Below are 26,814 nucleotides of genomic sequence, written 5' to 3' on the forward strand. Positions count from 1 at the left end.
AAGAGTAAAAAGATATATCAGGCCTTTGCTGACACAGACATACCTTATTATTAGGAATCATTTTTTGTTTGTTTTGGTCTTTGGAATCATGGGATTTGTTGACAATAGGAAAATATTACGTAGAATGTCGTCAGACTTCCTTAAAGCTGACAATAAACAACTTGTACAATAGATAATCAAAGGTTCTGACCTGTATCTGAAGAAGAACAACTGGATCATCCAAATGGCCAGCAGCACCATGCCATTGATCTCTGTCACTGTAAAGGCCCATTTGACCCTATCAATATAGTCAAAAAACTTATCCGGAAGAGGTGGGCTGCTTTCTTTGGGGGGGACCCTCTCGTGGACTATAGTGATGACGACTGTTGTCAGGACCAGGTTAAAGCCAGCATAAAAGAAGGCCAAAGCTGTCTTCCACCACTCCATGGGCAGACGATTTACCTTGGACTCTGGCACGGAAATCTTCACATAGTCATTATGTCTCCCTATGCCTTTCCGAAAGCCCCTCTTTGTATCCTCTCCCCCAGGTGTGTGGACAGGACAGTTTTTACCATTGCTGGGCGCAGCACCAGCCTCCATTCCTGGGTTCAGACTATTAGCTGCAGAGTCTTTTGCATCCACAAGCTCCTGTGATGCCATGGGTGCCTGCACTGTCCATCCACAGGCACGGCTCCTCTGGGTTGAGGTTTTTTAGCTGTCATGAGAGAAAAGAAAAGGTTGAAAACTGACCAACTTTTAGATTTGGAAAGCACAAGCACACTGTTCTTATCTGTACAAGATAGAACAGCGCAAAGGTGTGGTTTCCTTGGTTTTAGTAGGCTTAGTATGTCAAATCAACATGATGGAAAAACAGAGAGGAGATGAACTCTGGTTTACTTTTGTTTCCAATTTTCCTTATGTTAGATATTAGCAAAGCAAGAGATGGAGCTTTTATTAATGTACAGTCCTTGATTCCACTGGCTGAAATGTCCATTTTAGACTGAAAAATTATTTCTGAGTTTATAGCAGCCTAACTATTCTAGATGTGGTTGTTTGAGTTAATGCTTTGTGTTACATTTTCCTTTCCCTGGACATTCACCAGAACCACTGTGACAGTTTTCTGTTTGGACGTTCAGTCAGACTTTTATTTTGGGCCTTCCAAAGTCTTTCCGCCTCACTGCTTTGTTATTCAGATTTTGTCCTCAACAAGCAGCTGTATGGTCACTTTTCTGGTCCCTTTTCATGGTCAAAAATTGTATGTTGCAACAGAGGAATTTGCAAACAAGTGGAGATTGAAAGTTCATTCTTGATCATACAGTAGTTTACAAAACAATGTCACCACCACCATGGTCTATTTAGTAGCTGTTCTGGAGCTTTTGATCACATAACTCCTGTGTTGAGCCCAATAGGTGTCCCTGTGTCTTTAGTTCTGCTGGTTTCCCTTTTGTTGTACCGGACCCGGGTCAAGGCAGAGGGAGGTCTAAATCTTAATGAGGCACATCTGGGCTGGTGTGGTTCTGGCTACAACAGCTCACCACTTTCCCACAGACCCTCTCTCTTCCCTCACCACAGCTATCATTTTCTTTTTTTCTTGCTAAAGACATTACCATACATGCATACATGAGTGATTACTGACTCTCCCATGCTTTTCTGTTCCTTAGTATTGTTTTTGTAAATAAATGCCTATTTTACGTTAACACTTTGTCTGGTCTGTCATGCTTGTCGCAGCCTTGAAGCTTGGTTGTGACAAAATGGGGGTTTGTCCAGGGTCCCCATTTTTACTTACGTAAATAAAATAATGCGTGGATTGTTGGGAGGCAGAGGTAAATGATTTGTATTGACACCCATAAGACAAAACAAAGTTGAAGTGCAATGTTTGCTGTTGAGCTCTTTTCTGTGTATGACTTGAGAGGCCAACAACAATGGCCATATTCATTCGTTCATGTCTGAAAAGGCTTTTAGTCCTTTTAACAGCTCCATTAATGGATTTCAGATGCTCCTATCAGCCCTGAAATGCATCACAATAAATGTCTTCTGGGATACATGCAGAAAGGTATATTCACTTGAGACAAACCCGGCACTAGAGAAAAATGGGGGATAAAAATTGAGTGTGGTTCGATACAAGAGAGCTGCTGAAAGTATCAGTTTCCTCCGAATCAATTTATGGGAAAATATTATTACAGTGGAGAAAGGCTTATTGTAGAATGCCCTCTGACTAACCCATAGAATATTCAGCCTCTGATATGCAACTGATAAATGGCCACAGAACACAAAGTCTGACAGACTTTAAGGGAGTTAAAAGGGTCATAAGGAAAATATGTATAAACAATGACAAAGATGGCAAAAAAGATCAACAAGAGCAGACAAACAATAGAAACAAATTACAATGCCATGTAAATTATGTCAGTGAGATTATGCAGATATTTGATTAGTTATATTGTAAGTTGTGATCCTATATGTCAAGGACATGTACGTATGTGTTCATGCCGCTACTCTGCTGCTGGTGTAGCAAAGTGTTTACATCATGAATGTGAGAAATTATGAATGTGTACTTTTGTTTTTTGTAATAAAACACAATTTATATTTTTACCTTCTTTAATATTGGCCAGCTCAGTTTAAAGTTGTGAATTCAAAAATGTCTGTATTTGAAATAAATATCATGTCATCTAGAGCAAAATCCTGCTGCTGCTCCCTATACTGTGAAAGAGTGTTGTCAGAGGTGCAACACACTTGACACCTTCAACCAGAGAGGGCAGGAAAACATTGCTTTTAAGCCTGGTATTTTTAAGGTTTGATTCATTTTAAGCAACACAAACTACTTGATTATGGTAGGTAAAATATTGTGGTCAAGGTTTAAAAACTACTTTGTTAAGTTGGACAAAACAGTCCAAACTCAAGGTCCACTTGCTAGCTAACACGGACAAGAAGACTGCATGATAAGGTTAAAAGCTCCAGAAAAAGCTGGTAAGCATACTTTGAGTTGGGATGGATTTGTTGAATTCAAAGGTAAAGAATGAACTTTCACATTGTACTTAAGGTTACTATACAAGTACTTCTGATGCTCGTTTTGAACATTGTAATGCTCTGATTTTCGGTTTAAGGTGGGCATAGTTGTTGTAAATATTGACTTTACAGTCCAAAATGTTGGAGACTTTCTGTGTTGGGCTGGTGTTTTTCTTCAAAAAACTTATACTGTTGGTGTTTCTGTCTTACAGTATATTTTCTTGTATATGTGCCTACTCTGTGACACAAAGGAGAGGGGAGGTATTTATTTTCCAGTGTTTACTGTAAAACTGCACTATGTGTACTGTACATGGAAAGTCAGCAGAGTCTCCATTAGACCAGTTTTACACCAATCCCCTCCTCCCCAGTGCACACTAAACAGTGTTTTCCCACCAGCCAGAGCACCCAGTACTCTAAAGGGATGGGTGGTGATGGAAAACTGGCAGAAAAACCTATTCCACATGGTCACAGGCCGTAATGGATAACTTGGCTGCCTCCACTCACTCATGCTATTTCAAGAGAAGCCACCCAGTTGCCTTTAAGGCTGTACTTTCAGCTTGGTCGTCTTGGGACCTTCATAATAACATGCTGCTATTGCTGTCCACTCATTTTCTTCTTTACATCATGTGGATTGTCTTCATCAAAGGGAGGGTTAAAATAAGTCAGACAGGAGGTGGCCCAGCCCTCTCGGACCTGGTGACACTACAGAGAGGAGTTGACTCCATATGTTCTAAAATGTAATTGCTGTAAATTAAGCATGGAAATGGCATGTTCAACAGTTAATCATGCTTTGGTTTTAGTTTTGACTGCCCACATGTTTTGTTTCATTTCCAAAACAGATGATCAAATTTTAAAGTGTATAGTTCAGAAGTGTCAATGAAGAGGATGTGATTGAAGTATTTAGCACGTTTGTATAGCACGTTGGCACTGTGTACTCTGATGTTTAAAAAAAAAGATGCATCCTCAATAGCTTTTTGATTAAAAAAAAGATTATTTCTATGTGCTTTCAGAAATGACAAGATGGACAGATGGCTTTTTAAAAATAGTTATCAGTAGTAGCAATAGAAGTTCAGATTATCTACTTAAGCTCCAGAGCAGCGGTAATATGTTCTTAAAAATACTTAAGTAAAGGTACATAAGTATCTGTAAGCAAAATGTACTTGAGTTTTATATGCTTATGTATTATATTATTGTATGGTTAATACTGATGCCCTGATGTCTTTGTAGTAAAGTATTCTTGTAGTAATAGTAGATGTTGACATCACAGAATAGCAATACCATTAGCACAGGTTGCCATTACATATTTATAATCCTATATATTCCTTTACCAGTAAACATGTCATATTAATAAAGGGAATGACAGAGAGCAAATGTTTGAAACTTTTGGTTTTAATGATGTTCACCTCTTAAACCGGATTCAATGACTATGTATGTATGACACTAGTTTGCTGTGCAAAGCTGTTCATCAAATCACACAAATACATATTCTTAGACAGAACATTTGGTTGTATTTCTGAAAAAACATCCATTTCTATAGTATATGCTAAAACGGGTGGAGCCAGTAGTACTTTTCTGGGTGCCACAACCACATGTGGGGTGGATACTGGTAGTAATGTCAGGTTGAGAACTGGGTGTCTCCCAATTATTACAGAGCGGCGCAGCCAGATTTGAAGTTTACTTTTGGGGTGTAGCACAGTGGCCCCACAGACAGTGTTAAATGCCATGTTCCATATGAGGCTACTGGGTGGGGCAACATGTCATTATCCTGTAATTAAGCTCTCTCAGTCAAAGCTATTGTAGTTGGGAACTGACAGCTGAATTATTAGAATGGCATTAAAGCAGCTGTATCACAAGCACACACAGTATCTGTGCTGGGTATTTACTGTATACAAATAATATTTGTAAGTTTATGTGACAACTCACCTATTTAGGCTATCTGTGCATGATGTGATGCTACTGATAAATAGGCTACCCTAATGAATGTTGTGACATCATCATAGGCTACCATAAACACGTAACACGTATCCCAGCTCTGATCCATGAATACAACTTTTTGAATGAATCTATGCCAACACATGAGCCTTACATACAACAAATGAAAATTCAGACATTGATTATGTCTCCTAGAATTCATATTCACAATGTATTTCTCTATTTGTAAGCACTGACTGATAAAAAAAAAAGTTGAATGTCTGGAGTATCAAATCCAATCCGGCTATCCCAGCCAATTGAAGACACACATTAATGCCGCAATTAATCGCATGAAACCAAACACATACCGACGACAGCATGAAGATCTGTGTTTAGATTCACATGTTGCACAGTTTAGCATCCTACCTGCCTTGCTCGGGCCTCCTAGCGCCTCTTCCTGTAGTTGCAGTTCCTTGAATCTCTGATGCTGCGCCCTGCTTGCTTGGTAGCTGCTCTGCTCAGGCTGGACTGCTTCATACCCGACAGTGACACTCGCTTTAGAGGGAGCGCTCCTCCCCGAACCCCCGCATATTCTTAGATCCATCCAGCCTTTGTACCCGAGCTCCTGCCTCGCATCCCCTTTAATTCAGACTATCCGTCCTGTAATCAGCACATGCATCGCCCTGTAACTTTGTTCATGTAAAATAGGTGTTATAGTAGATTCACATCTTAAAGCAGTTATGGTGGAGCACGGTGTTTTATTATAGGCTATGAGTGTGTAGTTCTATTTTTATCATTAGCCTATAAAATGCAAGCGTAAAATTAAATAGACAAATCCTTTTGCTTATTAAGCCAAAAGTTCCCATTATTTTAGTTTAGCCATAGCCATAGGCTATTAATACACTTTTCACTATAGAAATAAAATCATTTTCAAAAAAAGTAACAAGTAGCCTATTCCAAATAATTAAATCTCATTATATCTTAATGAGAACTGTATTTTTGTTACTTGTAATTACGATCCGTTGTAAGTACTGGTTGTAGATCAGATGAGTCGTCCAGCCAGTCACTGTGCTGAGCGACGATATCTTAACAAAACTGACATCAGATCAGATCAGTTCCCGTCCTCTGTGCACCGCCCCAGCCCCCCCCCCCGACCCAACCACGGACTCAGGAAATGCGTCACTCCGTCGCCGGTAAGCGTTGACGTGGCTGCTGCTGCTGGGGAAGCTCTTCCCGGTTGTTGTGCCAAGCTCCTCCGGGCTCTTCCATTCACTGGAGATACCTGTGCCACAAAGAAAAACTAACCTGTGCAAACTGCGAGTGTCGAGCAGTTTGTCGTTTTGTGTGTCGTTTAAAGAGGTAGCTGGTTGAATTGGACGCTGACTCCTGCAAGCTATGGAGACGTATGGCAACTCACACAAGAAACAGAAGATAGGCAACGCTGCCGAGAACTGGGTGAGTTTTTCTTTTGCCAAGTTTCACTCAATCAGCTAAGTAACGTTACTAATGAATTAACAGGCTTTGTCAACCAATTAGCTAATTGGCTAGCTTTCTAAACATTATACAGCTAGCTAACGGTAAGTAACGGTGATGCTAGCTCTACATTTAAAGCCCAGTTGCTAGCAGCGACGAGACTGAAAGGTGGCTAACGTTAACCAGTTAACTGCTAATAAAGGGCATATAGTGAATAAAGACATATTAATGTTATATAAAGCTGTGATAACATTACCTTTGGCAGTTAGTCCCAGCATAAGTGTCAACAAAATACTGTTTGCTTTTGCCAGATACTGCTGTGAGCACAAATTCCTGTGTATATAGGATGATTAAAAGTAACTTAACACTGAAATGCTAACTGCAGTATTCAACGTTACATTGATTAAGGAATTAATCTTAACAAATGTAATGCATACATAAAACAACACAAACAGTAACACCAGACAAACACATAGAGTCTAAACAATTAGTTACTTAACCCAAAAAAAGTAAAGCATTGTCAAAAGTTAGGATTTGAAGTGTATTCACAGTCATATGTGATGTGAACTTAATTTTATTACTGTCAGCTCTACATACATGTTCCAAGCTCTCTTTATATTATTGCACAGTCTTTAGATATCTGAGAAACCACATTTTAAAGTGACTTCAAAGTCACTCTGATCATGTTAACCTTCTATCTTTTAATTTTGAGTTTCTCTTAGATAAACTTGTATAATTGGGCTGAATTGACCGTAAATCTGTATAATTTCAGGGGATGCAACGTGCAACTAATGTCACCTATCAAGCCCATCATGTCAGTCGAAACAAGCGTGGGCAGGTTGTGGGCACAAGAGGAGGGTTCAGAGGATGCACCGTTTGGCTGAGTGGTAGGTTTTGCTATTTATCAAGGTGTTCTTTCTGCACATGTATATTACTCCATAGCTGTTTCGTAATGCTGATGTTTTCTTCTATGCCAAGGTTTGTCCGGTGCAGGGAAGACTACAGTTAGCATGGCTCTGGAGGAGTACCTAGTGTGTCACGGTATCCCCTGTTACACACTGGATGGGGACAATATCCGTCAGGGGCTGAACAAAAACCTAGGCTTCAGCCCAGAGGACCGTGAAGAGAACATAAGACGCATTGCTGAGGTGGCCCGGCTTTTTGCTGATGCTGGGCTGGTCTGCATCGCCAGCTTCATCTCTCCCTACAGCAGGGTGAGTGACTCGCCAAGGAAAGCATTAGGGGTTGAATAACAGAAACAAATGACCACATGGATAAATGTGGCTGGACACTGTTACATTTTGTTATTGAACAATATTTGATTGAATTGTGGCCCTTTTGTAAACAGTTTTGATTTATTTTCGGGATTACTTATAGGTCTTGGGTTACTGATCATGTCTTTATCATACTGAAATTGATGACAACAGATTTGGAAAGAAAAAGTAGAGCTATATGTTCCTGCAGTGATTTCTGAACATACAGGGTTCACCTTCTGGAGGTATTATTTTTTTTTAAAAAGAAAGAATTTATTAATGTCAATTTTAATTAAAGAATATACAAATCATTTTTTTTTTCCTTCTTAATTACAACTAGGGACTGGTGCATGAGTAGAAGTGTATTCGTTCAAATATATTCTAATATCTTTGCGCATTATGTCCACAAGAGGGCAAACCAAGAGAGATATCTACTACTTGTAAAGAAATATTTATTTTGATATAAATGTGTCTTTAACATGTCTTCATACCTACATTACATTATAAACAAATGGATGCACGGATAGATGGATGGATGGATGGATACTTTATTCATCCCGAGGGAAATTTTAGGCATCCAGTAGCTTAGACAACCATAACACACACACACACACACACACACACACACACACACACACACACACACACACACACACACACACACATCTGACTCACATACATTGAAAAACTATTGCAAAAATTTAAATTGTTTACAATTTGTGAAGGTGATTACAAAGTCCTGGTATGGACTGATCATGTGATGCATTGACCTTGATAGGGTGCTATGAAAGAGTGTGTGCAGTGGTGGTAGTGGAAAATTGAACAATGCAAGGATTGAAAAATGCAGTAGCTTATTATTAAAATTATTAATTAACTATGACAAAGACAAGAATGTAAACAATAGAATTGCTTGACAAACAAAAAAATATATGTAACAAGGAATAAGTTATAAGTAGATGTTATGAACACAGTTCAAATTGTGTAGGAGATCAAATATAGCCTATAGACAGTCAGGTGTACAGCAGACAAGTGGCTAAGGGAGAAAGGCTCATGCTGAAAAATCCATTTATTTATCAATTCCTGTTTTGTGTGGTATTGAAGAGTTTGATGGCCCTGAGGACAAAGGACTTCCTCAACCTGTCTGTTGAGCATGGTAGTGACAGAAGTCTGCCACTGAACATGCTCCTCTGTTTAATGAACATGCTGTGTAGTGGGTGCCTGTCATTGTCCATGATCGCCAGCATCCTACTCGTGGTCCGTTTCTCTGCAGTTGCTGTGAGTGACTCCAGCTCAATGCCAACAACAGAGCCAGCTTTCCTTATCAGCTTATTTAGTTACCCAGCGTCTCTCTTAATGCTGCCTCCCCAGCACACCACAGCATAAAACAGGACACTGGCAGTAACTGACTGGTAAAATATTCAGAGGAGCTTACTGCAGATATTGAATAACCGTGGCCAGTCCAGTTTATTGTCCATGTGCTGACCACCTCCACATTGACCCCTCCAATGGAGATTGGTAGCATATGTGGCTTAGATCTCCTGAAATCAATGTCCTGTACTGTAAAACTTTAATTTAACGACCATAGACCTCTCTCCCTCTCTCTTTCTCTCTCTAGAGCGTGCAGGAGGCAGGACGATGTCTGACAATTTCGGGGTCGGCCCTTACCGACAAAAGTTCCCGAATCTCTTTGTCTCTCCAGCTCTACATTTTCGTTGGCATCTTTGTGTAAATTACCCTTCTTCTTTACCGTCGTATGTTTGTTTTCTTCCGGTTTTGCGCCAGCTGCATGATAGAAATGTCATCAACATGCCCACTGGCTGGGCTCAATTGACACAGACTTTGTAGGAATCTGCTGAACGTCGTTTAGGGAGCAGCAGCCCAGGCCCATGTGAGAATGCGTGAGGTAGACTGCTGCAGTAGTGCTGTTTTTTTTTCTCCAAAATTGAATAATGTTTGTATTCAAATGTCTGTTTTTTTCCCTCCAGAATATATGTTTTCAAATTTAAAATAGTCGTTGACAGCCCTAGTACACTATAAAGAATGCTGTCCACTTGCAGCAGAAAACAAACATTTTTTGTTTGGTAAAAACCAAATCCGATGAGCCTCAATAACATTCTATCTTTTACTAACTCTTTAACTAAATCATGTTTCTACCTCACTGTGTATTTGGTCATTGTTTATCAGGATCGCCTCAATGCCAGGAAGATCCATGAGGCAGCAGGGCTGCCTTTCTTTGAGGTGTTTGTGGACGCTCCACTGGATGTCTGTGAGCAGAGGGACGTGAAGGGGCTGTACAAGAGAGCCAGAGCGGGGGAGATAAGAGGTGCAGTATGGTTTAATACTGTTTATTTACAATGCATCAGTAGATCCAATGCCTAGATTAATGTGTCTGTTATGTGATTAAGTTAGGGTTCATACTTGGACTTACAGTGACATCAGAGAGAGAAACTTAGTCAAATTGTACTTTTGTTTGACACTTTGTTGATAAACTCAAAACAGAGTGCTGATCTACAATGCATTTGCATATTCGTCTATGTGACTTCTGTGGTTGTATGTCACGTGTAAATATCATATTCCCATTCTCTGGACTTTTATTGATCAGGGAAGGTTCACTGTCTCGTTTTGCAGGAATGCCCAGAACACATTCACAAAGTTACACATTCATACCTGGAAGCTTCCCAGTGCACAGTGTGATCTGCTGGCCACTGAGCTGCTCCACTGGAGCGGTTAAGGTGAAGGGCCTTGCTCAAGGGCACGTAAGGGTGGTAATGAGGTTCAGTCTGGGGATTGAACTGACGACCTCCCAGTTTGTTTTGTTGTCTCATTGTTAGTTATTGAGATGGAATTTGATTCTGAGGGATGTACCATTTAACAAGTTCAGAGCCAGGGTTTATTTGCCTTAGCTGGCTCAACAGGCCTGAAGCCCTAATCAGAGAGAACGCGTACCATGACCATAGTTATCAACTGGCTCTGTTAACCCAGTCATTCTTTCTTCACTCATGTAGTAATTCTTCATACAAGAATATGGAGAAAGTAGTGTGCTGTGTACAGTGATTTTAAATCTATACAATAATGGAAATCTTTTCATATTAATTAGACTTTGTATATTTTACATAGAAGATAAAAAATGTGATTACAATTCTCTTTTTTTTAATTAGGTTTCACTGGAATTGACTCAGAGTACGAGAAGCCAGAGGCCCCAGAGCTGGTGCTGAAGACCGACTCCTGTAGTGTGAATGAGTGCATACAGCAGCTCATTGACCTGCTTCAAGAGAGGGTGAGGGGAAGAAATGTCCTGCTTTGACATGCTTAAAATAACAAACAGCTAGAAGCTGGAACTTCAAGACTTTATGCATAAATCATTACTCTATTGGCCACAAGGGGGCAGAGAAGCCTTGTATTTGAATGAATGTTGTTTGACTGAATCAACACTGTATTGTGTTAATATTTGTTTTTTGAAAAGTAAACCTTTATGAAAGTGAATTTGTTGTGCTTATGCAGGATGTTTTATTCATAATTTTATTTCACATTATTTTCTGCAGGATATAGTTCCTGTTGATGCATCTTATGAAGTGAAAGAGCTGTACGTTCAGGAGAATAAACTGGACCTGGCTAAGGCTGATGCAGATACTCTGCCTGCTGTGCAGATTGGCAAGGTGCTTCTGGTTTTCTTTTTTAAATTTAGATCAACCTTAATAAATAAATGAAGCCAAATAACTATTGATAGCCTGTATGTACTGTATATAGAGCAGTTGTTAGTCATTAATCTATTCACCGATGCATGATTTACCTATTCCTTTTCATTTGAACTGCATATGATAAGCTGTTGGTCAACATTTTACTCATTGTATGTAAATGTCTGTGTGATCTTCAGGTGGACATGCAGTGGGTGCAGGTGCTGGCTGAAGGCTGGGCCACTCCTCTGAATGGCTTTATGAGAGAGAGAGAGTATTTGCAGTGTCTTCATTTTGACTGCCTTCTGGATGGTATGATTTTATTAATGTTTTTAAGGAAAATAACATTTTGATATTCAGTATTGCTGTACTTGAGAAAGGCACTAGATGGAGATGAGTGCTCACAAAAAGAATTACTGACAAATAGTGGATAGCATTCTTTCTGCACACATTTCTATCACCCATACTGTACCTACATATAGTAGAAATTGAGTTTTGTGAGCATCACAATATGCTCTCAGTTAACCTGTACTTTCAGTTTACCTCTTACTGAAGTCGGTTAATTCATAAGTGTCTTATTGTTAGACACTTATGAACTGTAGGAGTTGTGTATTATTTTTGTCTGATGCACCTCAAACGTCTTTCAGCTGTAGCTTTTCGTGTTCCTCTCACATTTTTTTTTACTTTACTCCAATTCAAATTGAGCACTCGAATTAAATGTTAAATTAGATTAACAAATACTCCCTGCATGTGTCCCTACAAACTGCAATGCAGATTTTGTACTGTTGGATGTGCTGAGAGGTTTAAATTAGTTTCTATCTTGCGGGCTGACATGCTGAAGAAGTGCTCCATTGTTATTTATACAGCATGGATGTAAAACTTGGCTAGGTGTTTGAATGACACGTTGATAAACGCAGTCAATGATGCAGAATTGTAAGAATGATGATATTGCTTATCATGTGGAGGATTTAATCATTCCAGTTGCACCCAAGTCTCATGAATGTCTTACTTTATTTTGGCAGTTTTCAGAAAACAAGTATCACTATGGGCGTAGAGTTCTTGATGTAATTACTGCAATTTCACATGTATTGTTTGAAATTCCAAGAAAAAGTCAATTTAGTTTTATTGCCCATGTGTCCACTCAAACCTCAGTTGTGTGTTGTGATGCCAAATACTTTGCTACACACACAGTAAAAGGAAAAATACATAAAATAAATCAGAAGTTAACATAGCCTGTATTTAATTTTCAGATTAGATCTGCTGTCCTCACTGAGGCATAAAGCTATCAAGTTCTTACAACTTGATTAAAGTTCTTTCCTGAAAGAAAGATGCCTAGCCTGAGAAACCGAGCTGTCTGGACAAACCAGGGGGGGAAATATATACTGTATATTGATGTAAAAAAAAGTCCTGATTCCACTTTTCCTGTTTGTCCGGAGGGAGACGGACACAGAGGAAGAGGCTTCTGTAATGTTTGACACCACACGCCACCATTTGTCCATTTTTGCTTCCTTCTTTCACGGTGAAAGAATGATATCACAGTGAAAGGATTGATCGCCCAAACTATAACACTAAAACTGGTTGGGAAGCAGAAAACTGCATGTTTGACTAATCAAATAGTCTGCAAAAATAAACAGACCCATATCCAAGCTTGTGTCTCTCTCACTTGGACATTTGGCAGTCTTGGGCGTGTGTTCTATTAAAACCAGCTGTAAGCTCTACACTGTGACAGAGGGGACGAGAAGAGGGTCCTCCTGGGGGAGGAGGGGGCAGCAACAGTCAGCGTTCCCTCCTGTTTCCACTGCATTTGATCTGATGTGATGTGAAAAGCGTGTCGGTCCAAACATTTTCATCAACCTGGACGGCAAAATGAACCTTGCAACAGAATTCTGTCACTGCAGAGCTCAAATCATAGAACGAGAGAGGGTCAAGCTCCAGCTTAGCTTAAGAGGGGATTTTTATCCTCTAGCTTCTTAAATTGCATCCTTGAAGACTCACTGTAGCCTGTGGTTTAGCTGTATATCCCACATTTAGCCAGATAGGGTACAAAATGGAAACTTGATCAGAATAGTTGAGCTGTTTTCTTGAGTATACTAACCTTTTAAATGTTTTAACCTAATTGTTTTTCCTGGATTGTTATCTGATAGTAAAGGTGCTCTATGGAGTTTTCTTGTCAACAAACAAGTTATGTTTAGGTACGGTGTTTTTCCATTAAAACAGTTTTTGTTTTGAAAGGGTAACTATCTTTTTGTGTTTTTGTGTATAAGTGACTGATAGGAACAACAATCGTTGAAATTGGTCCAGAATTAAAGGCTGTTATATGGTTTTCATAGTTTTATTTAATTTCTGTCAACTTTGAATGAGTCACTTAGACACAAAAAAGATAGGAAAATAGGGTGGAAAAAAGGTAGTTCCCATTAAGATCTAACAATCATGTTGAATGCATTTCCTTCTTCATTCAACTTTTGCAAAGCCGATTTTGGAAAACGTTTTTAACTGTGCAATGTTTATATCAAAGTTTAGAAGTCTGCTTTACTTGTTGATTTGTGCCGATCAGTGGAATAGCTTTAAATTGGTGGCCGGACTGTATTTCGTAGCATGCTTATGTACAAGCATGATACCGATTTTAAAGGGGGGCCCACTCATAAAAACATTGCTCCATAGTGCAGATAAAGTTCTCTCAGGTCCAATTCAGTAGGTGTTTCAGTTAAGTTTAATATGAGCACTTTAATCACTGCGCAGCGGAGATAGTTCACAAAAAGCTGTAAAATTTTATACAAGGTTATAGAATTACAAAATAAAAAAATAGAGCTACAGAATTAAAAAAACTCTTAGAAGACATTCCTTTACGATTTTTACTCACTGGATATTATAATGTAGTAGTGGTGCCCGTCTATATTTTTCAGAGCTGAAACAATTCTTCATTTGTTGATCGGCAACAATAATTAAAGTCGGTCAGTCAGTGTGAGTCATTTCAAGCATAAATGTCAATATTCTTTTGTTTTAGCTTCCAAAATGAGAGGCATTGACACATAATGTTACTTGTGGTAAATGGATAGTATTTATTTAGCCTGACATCCCTGAAATATATTTGATGGGAAACTGAATTTCTTTGGGTTTTGGATTGTTTTGTCAGACAAAACAAGCAATTTAAATACGGTATGTCAACTTTGGCTTTGGGAAGTAATTTATGACTATTTTCTGACATTTGTTTTTAGACAAAATGGTTAATTCAATATTTAAGCAAATGACCAGCGGATTACTTTATAATGACAATAACTAATTGAAGCCCTATTATAATGTGTTTTCTTTCTGCATAAATATGTCTTTCACTCACAAAATGTTCTTCATTTTTCATGGTCCTAGGTGGCGTTATCAACCTATCAGTGCCTGTGGTGCTGCCGGTCTCTACGGCAGATAAAGAGCGTTTAGATGGCGTGACAGCTATGGCCTTGGTCTACGAGGGCAGACGAGTTGCCATTCTTCGCAACCCTGAGTTTTATGAACATCGCAAAGAAGAGCGATGTGCTCGCCAGTGGGGCACCACCTGCAAGGACCACCCCTACATCAAGGTACATTTATTTAGATAAAAACTGAATTCACATTATAAGTTAATTTCTTGCTACATGCACGAGTAATTGCTGTGCCAAGTTTGATGTTGTTTGGATTAGAAAGGCAAAAGATATCTTTAAATATATAGGTAAAAGAAGCACACATTGGCTTTTGCCGCTGGCCACTCCCCCTCTTACCCGGAGCACTAGAGACAGAGAGCAGTGGAGCTTTGGCAGCTAAAATGTGACATACACCTCCGACCCACAAAAATGTGCAAAGTATCACTACTTTGGACTGTCTTTGAATAAACAAACGTTTATTCCCGAATTTCAGGAGGTTTCAGAATCCCACACATGCAAACAAGTGTAAGTGCAGACAGAGCGTGATGCCACTTATGGCCAGGCTATTTATCTTATAAAGTGAGACGTACTGTATCTGTATATATGTGGGTCCGTGTTTTGGGGGAAGGTAACCTGCACATCAGCAGACGCCACATGCAGAACACTTTAGAACAGCGGGGGGGACTCTTTTCCTGCTTTTGTATTAAATTGCTGTGAGCTGGGCACTGTGCAATGCAAGAAAATCTCAGAGTTGAACCGGGCAGATACATCACTTTTCATCAGACTCACCCTGGGTTGGGTTAATTAAGTCGCCAAAATACCCTTGTGAATCAAATCCCCTACTTCACCGTTAACCGTCAAGCTACTAAACCTGTATGGAAACGAACACCTCTGCTGAAATGTTAAATTTGTTAACGATCAGACACGATACAACACTCTCTTTCGCTCTCTTTCTCTCTCTCTATCTCTTCTCTCTCTCTCTCTCTCTCTCTCTCTCTCTCTCTCTCTCTCTCTCTCTCTCTCTCTCTCTTTTCTCTCTCTCTGCGCATGTACACACACACACACACACACACACACACACACACACACACACACACCACACACACACACACACACACACACACACACACACACAGTGTGATGCTAATTTCAGATTACTCCACATTGTCATTGGGATATTTTGTGATTACATTCTGAATCTGCAGCGTTCTCAGTATCGTGTCTCAGTGTCCTATGTGATAAACACTCAGCATGTAAAAGCAAACTGCCTGGCCTGCTTCGGCACTGATAGAAGACAGATCCGAGCTGGCCTCTTCACATTGCTTATGGAAAGACTGAATAGGTGGAGGAGTAGAGCTCTTCTCACAATCTGTCAGGACGCCCAGTGTAATCACTTGATCTTTTTGGTCCACTCTCATTTTGTAGGTGTTATATTTGGATGCTGAGTCTTACTCAGCCTCCACCAAATGCGTTTGAGATTGTACCGCTCAGCTGAACAGGCTGTTGAATCCCTGCCAGCTTCCACCTTTCTGCTCACCCAACCTTTCTCCAAATATACCCAGGAATTGTTTCCATCTGTCTCCTGCTGTGGGGCTCAGGTTGACTCAATGGCGAGATAACGTCCTGAAATGATCCTGCACACCCTGCGGAAAGTCGCACTGGCTTGGAACTGATAAAGAACAGAACAGTCTAGCGTGGCAGACAAAGATAGATGTCAGGTTGCTTTTTTATAAATCCGTCCACATGGACTGGGAGTGCAAGGTTACTTTTAAAAGTTTGTCTGACTGGCTAATTCTAAATTCCATTGTTTTCAGGATTAATGCAGTTGGCTGGCTTCTTTTACATTGGCAATAATGCAACATAAAACTGATAATAACCTATATGGTATTTATGGATTTTACTCCCTGAGGTCTGACTGTAAGTCTCATTGGCACATTTTTTTAAAGCCCTATTCTCTTTTATTCTAGATCAACTCGAGCACTAGACCGGTAGCTCAGCTAGATCTTTACCTTAACAAATTTTTTTTGTCTCCCCTTGTTCATGATTAAATCTGGATTAGTAATGTGTTTTAGGATGCAGGAGGCTGCCAGTTTCCTAAATTGTTACTATAACTCTCCAGTGTCAACTCCCGATGCCTCAGCGCTGGCTTTTAACTCTGTATTTCCACAACTGTCATTCTTTATTTACTCAGCTTGTTGTGATTAAGGTGTCACTCATTAAATTGTGTGTGTGTATGCGTGTGTATGTGTGTGTTGCGTGTGCATACATAAGTGTTTGTTTAACTCCCAGAGCCAGTCTGTCAGCACACCTCTGCTGGTACCTACAACTTTTTTTTTTTTTTTTTTTTTTAAACCCCATCTCTTTCCGACTATAAACGGCCTGCTCTATATTACATGTAGTTAATCCACTTTTTCCTGTTTACCTGTCCGTCAGACAGGAGCCCCCTTCATCGGAAACCATGGTGTTTATTTGGCAAGGGCCCTTTTCACATGTGAAGTCCTGGGGCACTTTTAACTATTTAACTATTAAAACAGAGCACATGTGTACGTTGTGTAGATCTCTACTCTTTTGAGGTATCCACGCAAGCATTATTTTTTTCATTCACTTATGTTAGTAAAATAAATTGCAACTTGTCTTTGCTTTTGATCCCTCCAAAGAATAAGAATTTTAAGCATCTTTGAATGACTCTTCTCTGGCCAGCAGTGGACAGATTGAAATAATTGGAGTGTGGAAACCAAATCACAACACCATCCTAAAACATCTTACAGCAAAGCCAAGTTGATATTGATCACATCACGTAGAGACCTCTTCAGCTGACAACTTTCAGATTTTTATGTATAGCCTTCCAGATCACACTGAATTCAGTCTGTTTGTAAAGTATGGATATCAAAGAAGGTTTGTTTTTCCCCCATTCCACATGTTAAATTAAATAAGTGACATCTTTTTTTATCAACTTCCAAAAGTCTTTTTCCCAATGTTTATACACTTCATGTTTCATTTGTGGCCTTTGTTCGAGTTCTTTCCAAATCTGTGCTGGAGCTCTGCTTGTTTTATTACAGAGCCTGTAAAGAATTGTCACTTTGTATCACATTAAAATCGTGCAGGCCACTCTTTTCAGTAACTCTAGCTACAGTGTCATAAATACCACAAGGGACAGGTGAAAGATATTGCCTGAAACAATAGCAGCCTTTGCCTGAATCCTTAGCACTTCTGTGGCATTGTTGGATTAATCTTGAGTGAAAAAAAAACTCTCCAATGTGGCCATATAAAGGCTCATCACTGGGTTTTATATTAGAATTTAATCTGATTTTGTCTCTTCTGTTATTGAAATTAAGGTAGTAGACACGTGGAAAAGTGCAGAAGAGTGGGCATTCCAGAGTTTTGTTGACTGTTTAATGACATGGAGACTTTGATTTATGCTGGTGTGTCCCTGTTGCGACTGGGTAATAACTTGGGAGCTTTATTAGAATTCCTGCTGGCCTGGTTCCAGCCCAGTGAAGCATTTATGGACCACAGAGTCTTAAGTCTGGATCATGTTTGAGTTGTGTTCCCTGTCATGATCATTGTGACTCCTATTACAGATGGTGATGGAAAGTGGGGACTGGCTGGTCGGAGGAGACCTGCAGGTTCTGGACAGGATCTACTGGAACGACGATCTCGATCAGTACCGACTGACACCCACTGAGCTCAAGCAGAAGTTTAAAGAAATGAATGCAGGTGCGGGTTCAAGTTCTGTTGGTTGTTGTTTATTTTACGCCCAAACTAAATTAAAACTGTGACGAGATATTAATCCAAGGACTTTTAGAGAGACTGTAGTGTCACAATATTTATAAACTTTTACTTTCTTTTCTTTATGAGGAGAAGACATACTGGGTAGTCCACTTACTTTAATGCTGTTATTCTTTGTTTAGTCTTTGAGAAAGAGACATGGAAGAAATTCATGGGAGAGAATGCTTTGGTGTGATTCAGTTCCTCACTGTATGTGGTTTCAGTGGTAGGGCACTGAGCTGCTTAATTATCTTTCTGGGTACATTTTGGCCTTTTGTTTGTTTTGTAGAGATGTGTTTAACAGACCCTTTTCACCCGCCTCCTTTCTCTCTATTTAGATGCTGTATTTGCCTTTCAGCTTCGCAACCCAGTCCACAACGGCCATGCTCTTTTGATGCAGGACACCCACAAGCGCCTTATTGAGCGAGGCTACCGCCGGCCTGTTCTGCTGCTCCACCCACTGGGAGGTTGGACCAAGGACGATGATGTGCCGCTGCCCTGGCGAATGAAGCAGCATGCCGCTGTGCTGGAGGAGGGCGTCCTGAATCCAGACTCGACCATTGTGGCTATTTTTCCTTCACCCATGATGTATGCTGGGCCAACTGAGGTAATGGTTAAGAAGAATATTATATTTGCAGTTACATGCTCAAAGTTTCTTTTTAATAAAAGTCATGATGTTTTTCTCAAAACTGACAGGGAACAAAAATTGACTGCAGCCCTGAGTAATAACAACAGACACAGAGAGTAGAATTTTTATTTTTTTCTTGGTGTCGGCACATTTCTGAGAGTGAGAAATGGCAGGAAAAGGGATTTGCAATTGTCTTGAGGCACTCTGTTAAGTGATTCCTTGCCATACACAAACCTCTTTGTGTGACTGTGCGTAACTGTGTAGCAAGGAATCTTTTAATCACTCACTGAGGATAATTGGAAAGCTACAGTGCAAATTATTGAGAGCAGATTGAAGGATGGTGGATGTCAGGCAATGAATTTCTTTTCTGAATTCTGAATGGGAGGTTTAGAGAGCCAGGCTCCGGTCCAGGCTTTGTGACGCTACTCTGACCTTGTTCACCCATTACAAACAGCATTTACCCTTAGTTTGCCCGCCAAAAAATACTCAAAAGATTAAATTGCCACTCAAGGAGTAATGTGGAGATTTAGCAGTTATTGATAACGAGAAACAAATAATTTAATAATTTATAATGAATGCAAATAAGCTGTTGGAGGCTGGCTGGCTGAACTCGTGGAGGGAGCTTGTGTCTACTCAAAAGTGAAAATGGTAAAGATAGAAGTTTATTTACAGCTAATCCTATAATTTAGGGGAAAAAAATAAATATTGTAGCACCCACAGCCAAGTTGCCACTGAAAGCTTGTTCCAAACATTATTTAATGTAAACACAATTTGGGCAAACCATCATTTTAAAAACAACAATCTTTAAATGTAAAAGAAAATTGATACATCTGTCTTTGTAACCATACAAAAGAATACATAAATTCCACACACCAACAGTATTTGTTTAGTTTTTTTTTTCTTGTATCCTTGTCCACAGGTTCAGTGGCATTGCAGAGCTCGAATGGTGGCTGGAGCCAATTTCTACATTGTGGGCCGTGACCCTGCAGGCATGCCCCACCCTGACACAGGAAAGGACCTATACGAGCCCACTCATGGCGCCAAGGTCCTCACTATGGCTCCAGGCCTCATCACCCTGGAGATTGTACCCTTTAAGGTTGCCGCTTACAACAAGGTCAAAAAAGCGATGGACTTTTATGACCCCAAAAAGTGAGTACTTGTTTCCCATAGTCTTTAAGTTTATTAGTATCAAGGAATACAAGACAGTCTGAAGCCCCAGTGCTCACTCAAACTAAATTAAACCACTTATTTGTAGATTTAGAACCAGCAGCCTAAACAGAAACTACATTCTGCTAATTAATTACTCATTAGACGTCTTTAAAAAAACACTTTCATCCATTTTCTTTCCTTCTTCTCTTCTGTCTACAGTCAAATGCCAACCCAAGAATACCAGAAATTGTTTTTTTTTCTTATGTAGTTAGAGGGTTTTGTGGATTAGTACAGGCTTTGATGTTGCTCAAAAATTACAGAGACCTGCCATTAATTAAAGTCTGTGTATGAACATTGCACGTGATGACTAACAAAAATCCTGCAATCTCACTGCCTCTTGTACAGGATTTGATGCAGCCTCCACAGTCAGGTTATGCAACTATTTACACTTAACTGTGTTTGGCTAGGGATGTTAAAACTAAATATGGCCAAACTGATCAAAAGATTTGTTTTGTTTTCCATGATGCATATTTATAACGTCCAAACCAAAACTGATGATCGGGAACATCTAGTACTTTTAGTGCTTCTAAAAATAGTATAACCGCCCATTTGTTTAGCTTTCCTTCACTTTGCAATTACAAAGTGCAAAGAAAAGGAATGTTTTCCTGCTTATCAGCTCTGGTAAAAGTCTGTTATTGATTGACTTTCACCTTTTTCATATTGTGATAAAAGGTTTATCTTAAATCTTGAAGGGGAGGGAGGGCTGATCAAAACTTTTCTTCATGAGGTTATATTCTGTAACAAAACCCCTGTCAGTCTAAATTATTGACCAAAGTAAAGAAGAAATTAAACGACTAGTTGTCATCAAGGATTCAAAGCTTTTATCCGTTATACACAAGTAAATGTGTAGTTAAATACAGTGTGGTATGCACATTAAAACTAACGTGAAAAATAGGATTGAAGAAATCCAGAAAATTAATAAGAAAAAAAGAATATGTCAAAACTATAAATAAATACATTTTACTTCTTTTTTTGTTGTTGATTTTTTCCTATTCTATAACTATTCTAAAACAACTATTCTAAAACAATTTGTACAGGCTCGAGGGGAAATAAAAACTATATGCAAGTATAAATGTTGTTTTGTGTCAAAACATGGTAAATCACCTCATTGGCCTTCAGTCAACTTTTAAATACATTTCCAAATGTCATTTAAAATCAGTAAATCACTCCGTCCAGTGTAGCCACCACCTTGCCCCTTCTCTCTTCTCCTCAATAGCATTTAAAGCTACAGACACAGAAATGGTGCATCCTAAGTAAAGCTCATTGTGGGACTGGCTCTAGTGGCTGTAATTCTGCACCAAGGCAGAATTTCGGGAAAAAGACTTCAGTTATGGTATTAGGGGACCGCTAAGGTTTATATAAAAGCATCCAAAAAGCAGCATGCCATAAGACCTTTGAGGCTAAAGCTAGAGAGAGCAACGCAAGATGGTTACTGGATTTCCAAAGTCTGTAGTCATCTGAGATTTATGGCATTCCATTCTCTCATGCATGCTGACAGCGCCTTGCCAAATTTCAGAAGGAATATGGATGCTTATTCTTATCACCAGTAATACCCCTCCGTCCTCCTCCAAAGTGTAATGGCTCAGATCACAGCAAGCTGTTTCTAATTTGTCACTGTATAAAAATGTTCTCGGAAGAATTTGCCTAGAGCTCTTTTACCTCACGCCATGTAAACTGCTAGGTCTTCGTTACAGCTTCTCATTGTGCTCTGTCATGTGATAGCAATTACAAATTTTGACTTCATAAACAGCAGTACCCTCTCTGAGTGTCAGCTCAGTGGAGATAATTGTAAATGTCTGCCTACAAGATGTCTAAAACTGTCTTGAATATCCCTGACAGTAATTTATCGACATGACTAGTGAAGATGTGATGAACTTGTGCCAGTACTCCGCTCAGCACTGGTCAAAGATGAAGACTGTCCTTGGCTGCTTGCTTCAAACAAAGTTGACCGTGCAACGAGAAGCCGTCTGACGTGTCCCTCTATGACTATGTCATAGAGGGAGGATGGAGTAGACATCAGAATGTTTGAAAAATGTTGGAAAGAAACTGTGACAGTATTTTATTTCAAGTCAGTATTTAATTTGAAGCGTGTCACAGCTAGATAGACAGCTAGACAGTTTGGTGGTGGGGTTTCTTAGTAGTGTGTGATTATCTAAAGTGAGGATACAGGTTTTTAAACCTCCGCTCCGGCGACAGTTGTGGCTGAAGGCATTATGTTTTCAGGTTGTCTGTATGCAAGTTTCCCATTCTTGTCAATGCGACATTCTTAAGCAAATGAAACTCTTCTGGCCATTATTCAACTCCTTAACTCAGGAACAGAAGGGGAGCCATTTGGGGATAGAAAAGAAAGTGAGGAAAGAGAGGGGGTGACACGCAGCAAAGGGCCACAGGTCTGATTTGGAATCGGGCCGCTGCCAAGGACTCCGCCTACATGGGGCGCCCCCGATAATTGTAGTTTATCTTGCAATCAGGGTTTTATTTATTTATTGAATAGCAATTCTGGTTGTTGTCACATTAGAAAATAGATTTTAGAAAGGAAAAACATGCCTTAATCTATGGGAAGGATTTGGCATATTTTGAATTTCTAGCACTTAAGTGGATCGTTTAAAAAAAAAAAAAAAAACTGTAATAGATGTGGGTTATATTTTGAAAATGACTTTCCTCCTTCTAAAGGAACACTCCGACTTATTGAGACTTTCACTTATTCACAGTATCCCCCAGAATAAGATAAGTGTGTGCGTGTTGTAACTCTGTCTGGCACACCCACCGCTAGCGTAGCTTACCACTGCTGCGAACAAATCACTCCTCCCAAGTAACCGACGTAGCAGTGCTTTGCCTTCTGTGGAGAATAGTTCCCAGTATGTATACGGTTAGAAGATGGCTGTGTCGGCTAGTTTGAGCAGGTTACCTCCAGGATCTGTTGTAAGCTAGAGGAGCGGTGGTTGCGTCAGGCAAAGTTACGACACGCACAGAGATGAGAAGGGTATGTATGGACTTATCTAACTCTTGGGGATACGGCCAATAAGCTAAAGTCCCAATAAGTCGGTGTGTTCCTTTAAGAGCACCAGTGAGTTTAGGGGAAACCAAAAGCTCTCCTGTTATTAGTTTTTCATGGTAAATTGATTTTTTATTTTTTATTGTAATTGTATTGTTTGTATCACCAACTGTAGAGTTCTGTCCACCAGAAATGTTAAAACATTCTGGCCTAAATATCAAAAACAAAATTAAAGCCAGGTATTTTAAAAGAACAAACCGGAATCTTGACTTAACATATATCATATCATATTATATTATATGTGTTTTACTTGAAACCTCTGTGTGTGGGATTAAAAAGTCGACTTTGGCAACTTGTACTGTAGTAGTAATAACAAAAAGGAATCTGTGGCAGACAGCAATGTGTAGTCAAGACCCATAAAGAACTTATTTTTAGTTTTCAGACTTGGAAAGAACAGGATCCTACACTGATTCCAAAGCAACAGGCGGTAATTGTGGCAAACGTTTTCGTACTGTTGATCAGCGTTTTTCATTGATTGAAATGTTACAAAACTCTCTCCCTCTCTCTCTCTCTCTCTCTCTCTCTCTCTCTCTCTCTCTCTCTCTCTCTCAAATTGCAGTCATCAAGATTTCGATTTCATCTCAGGCACACGCATGCGTAAGATGGCTCGCGAGGGAGAAAATCCTCCTGGCGGCTTCATGGCCCCAAAGGCCTGGGCTGTGCTGAAGGAATACTATAAGTCACTGGAGAAGGCTTAAAGGCAGAGTCTCAGATGAAACAAACATAGAAAACACAGTGATGTTTAACAGGATAAATATGGGGACCACTCATCTACTGTCAAAAACCAAGCTTTGGCTTCTGTCTGTGTCACTTTCACACTCGACTGTCATGAAACTGATCTCTGAAATCTTTTACATGTACTTTATTTAACAAACTCACTCTGATTGTGAAATAAAGTAGAGGTCAGTATATTGATGAATGGTTTTTTCAAGAGAACAAACAAAAGCTTTCTTTAAAATAGATGTTTGTGTTTCTCACTAACTTTATAACTGTTGATGATTGGTTACAAAAGTGTTAAAAATTCAAATTTCAAGACTCATAATGACCAGTATGGAAAGTACTGTTGACCAGTACTTTAATTGGTGGGGATGAGTGTTGAGTAGTCATGATATCCAAATTAACTGCACTTGATAGAGTTTACCTAACTCACTACTGAAAACCACAAGTTACTTTGTACTGTATGTTTGCAAGTGGCAAAATTTGGTGTACGTATTTCATGTGAAAGGCTAGTGACTTGGTCTTAAGAAAGTGAATTCAGATGTCGTGTTTGAATAGCGCACAGCCACACACCACACCACACACACAACACACACATCACACACACACACACACACACACACACCACACACACCCTGATTCGTCACACGCACACCGCAGGGCACACACACCCACGACACACTCTCCTAAATGAGACCTATTATACTTTCCTACATTTTCTTTTGTATCTATAATGTTACCGTTCCGGTTGTTCATATTAAACGTGGCCAAAGCTTCAAATAATGACGTAAGCATATTTTTAAAAGCCTGATTTCACACTGGTCTATACATTGTCAGCTTCAGGCACGCTACTGCAGTGTTTGCATTATATGCACTGCTACATTCTAACTCCAGGGAAACCTGTAATCCTGGTTGCAGATGTTACTTTCTCCTCAATTTTGGACCACATTACTGCTCAAACATGTCCAGTTGCGTAGTTTTTGGTTTAGAAGCCTTTATCTGTGTTTTTTGACGATAGAAAGTCCTGCTATACTCAGTTACAATGGACCGCTAACTACATGCAGCTACATGCTAACGCCAGGGAAAGCTGTAATCTTGGCTGCCGATGTCAATTTCTCCATAAAATTAGATCACAAGTCTAGTTGTGCAGTATTTGGTTTTGAAGCCTTTTTTTGTGATTTTTCACAGTATAAAGTCCTTCTATATACTACAGAGACAACGAGAGCAGAGTACAGATGCAAAGACCCTGAAACACTGGCCAATCAGAGCAGATTTGGCTTTTTCAGTAGGGGGACTTAAAGAGACAGGTGCTCTAACAGAGCGTCTTAGACAGGGTGCAACAGCATGGGAAAAATAGTGTAAACATTAAAGCTTTTAAATATGTTGTTGTAGAATCAAAACATACACGTATGACCTTGAAAATTGAATATAATAGGTCTCCTTTAAAGATATTTTTAATGGGAAATGCGCCTAACCTTTCTAAACCAACCTTCCTAAAAAAAACTTTTATTTGTCATATTTAGTCTATTTATTCTGTCCTAACATTACAACTTCTATTTTTAACTGGTGTGCATGTAGTTTTGGTGTTTTAAACTTGTCCCTCAACAGTCCTGATATTTTTGTTACATTTTCATCATTTTTCTGCCATTGATTGCTAATATTTTCCATGTGGTAATTCATTTTTAAGAGTTGGTCTGTATAATCAGATGGTTGATGGTTACCATTAAGGGATCAGATTTGTAATCTTCCTTGTTTAATAAACCATTTTTAGCAAAAGAACAATTAGTTTACCATTCTGTAATATTTGGGTTTGTTACAAACAAAAGTGCACAGTATGTGTTTTTTTCGTTGTTGTTGCAGCACACCAAAGATTTTTTTAAATACATATTCTTAAACGATTACACTTTATCTTAAATGACAGCACTAGATTTCATGAATTTAGAAACTAACTTACATTGATGAGTTGTCATCAACTTGTAAGAACTTAATAGGTCTAAAACCCTTCATGTCTTTGAGAATAATTTGTTTCAAGTGCATTTTGTCATCTGCATGTCATGAACAGCGCACTCTCCATATATAATTTCTACGATTTCGTAAGGCACTGGCTGTTGGAACTTTTGTGACCTCCCAGTTGTTCAATCAGCGGCATATTGAATGAGACAGACCCTCTAGTGACCCCAATCAGGCTCAGACACACTTGCACACTGTACAAAGAGCTACAGCTGGCTCCCAGATGCAGCGAAAGTGGAACATACAGGGTTAAATCCAGATGAGAAGAGTGGCTCTGTCAGAAATACCCTGGATACTTCCTCGAATCCAACTCCAAGATGTAATGAAGAGATCTACCAACAACAATTTGTTTTACCTTTCACCAGAATTTGTTCAACCTTAAATGGTAATCAAGCTGGGTCATCAGACAATTTCAAAAGAAGAGCCGATTTCCACACAGAAAATGGTGAAATTAGTTTGGTTGCCTTCATGATTTTTGTTGTTCTTTAAACTATCTGGAGATCAGATGCTCTCTGGTCTATGCAGGTGTCTGTTACTATGTGCATTCTGAACCTCTTGATGTTATCTTACTTGTTGCATGCACAGGGTATTTTAGGTGCCCCCCCCCCATAATCAGATCTTGCTTTGAAACTGTTAATCCGTCTGAGGGTGTTGTTACAGTGTGGCAACCTGCCAGTGGTAAAAGGTTGGAAGGTGCCAGAAAAATATACAGTTATTCTGACTACTTTTTTACACAACTTACGCC

The 26,814-nt window shown here is 39.4% G+C and overlaps 2 protein-coding genes across 2 annotated transcripts in view; one reads left to right on the forward strand and one right to left on the reverse strand.

Annotated features, from left to right (window-relative positions):
• The window catches only part of sgms2a (sphingomyelin synthase 2a), a 9,175-nt gene extending 3,167 nt beyond the window's left edge, over positions 1-6,008 (reverse strand). Inside the window, exons 1-2 of the mRNA XM_032501108.1 lie at positions 5,320-6,008; positions 191-694 (exon numbers count right to left, since the gene is read on the reverse strand). Of these exons, the coding sequence (XP_032356999.1) occupies positions 191-639 (449 nt within the window). The 5' untranslated portion in view covers positions 640-694; positions 5,320-6,008. The remainder of the gene's footprint in view (positions 1-190; positions 695-5,319) is intronic.
• Positions 6,009-6,068: 60 nt separating this feature from the next.
• papss1 (3'-phosphoadenosine 5'-phosphosulfate synthase 1) lies at positions 6,069-25,838 on the forward strand. The gene is made up of 12 exons (XM_032501129.1): positions 6,069-6,348; positions 7,139-7,253; positions 7,345-7,580; positions 9,804-9,942; positions 10,778-10,896; positions 11,162-11,275; positions 11,494-11,605; positions 14,657-14,862; positions 18,264-18,399; positions 18,789-19,057; positions 19,998-20,227; positions 23,902-25,838. The coding sequence occupies exons 1-12, from the start codon at positions 6,289-6,291 to the stop codon at positions 24,038-24,040; spliced, it is 1,875 nt and encodes a 624-aa protein (XP_032357020.1). The 5' UTR covers positions 6,069-6,288; the 3' UTR covers positions 24,041-25,838.
• Positions 25,839-26,814: the final 976 nt, after the last annotated feature.

This window comes from Etheostoma spectabile, chromosome 2, assembly GCF_008692095.1.
Source record: "Etheostoma spectabile isolate EspeVRDwgs_2016 chromosome 2, UIUC_Espe_1.0, whole genome shotgun sequence".
Taxonomy (NCBI): domain Eukaryota; kingdom Metazoa; phylum Chordata; class Actinopteri; order Perciformes; family Percidae; genus Etheostoma; species Etheostoma spectabile.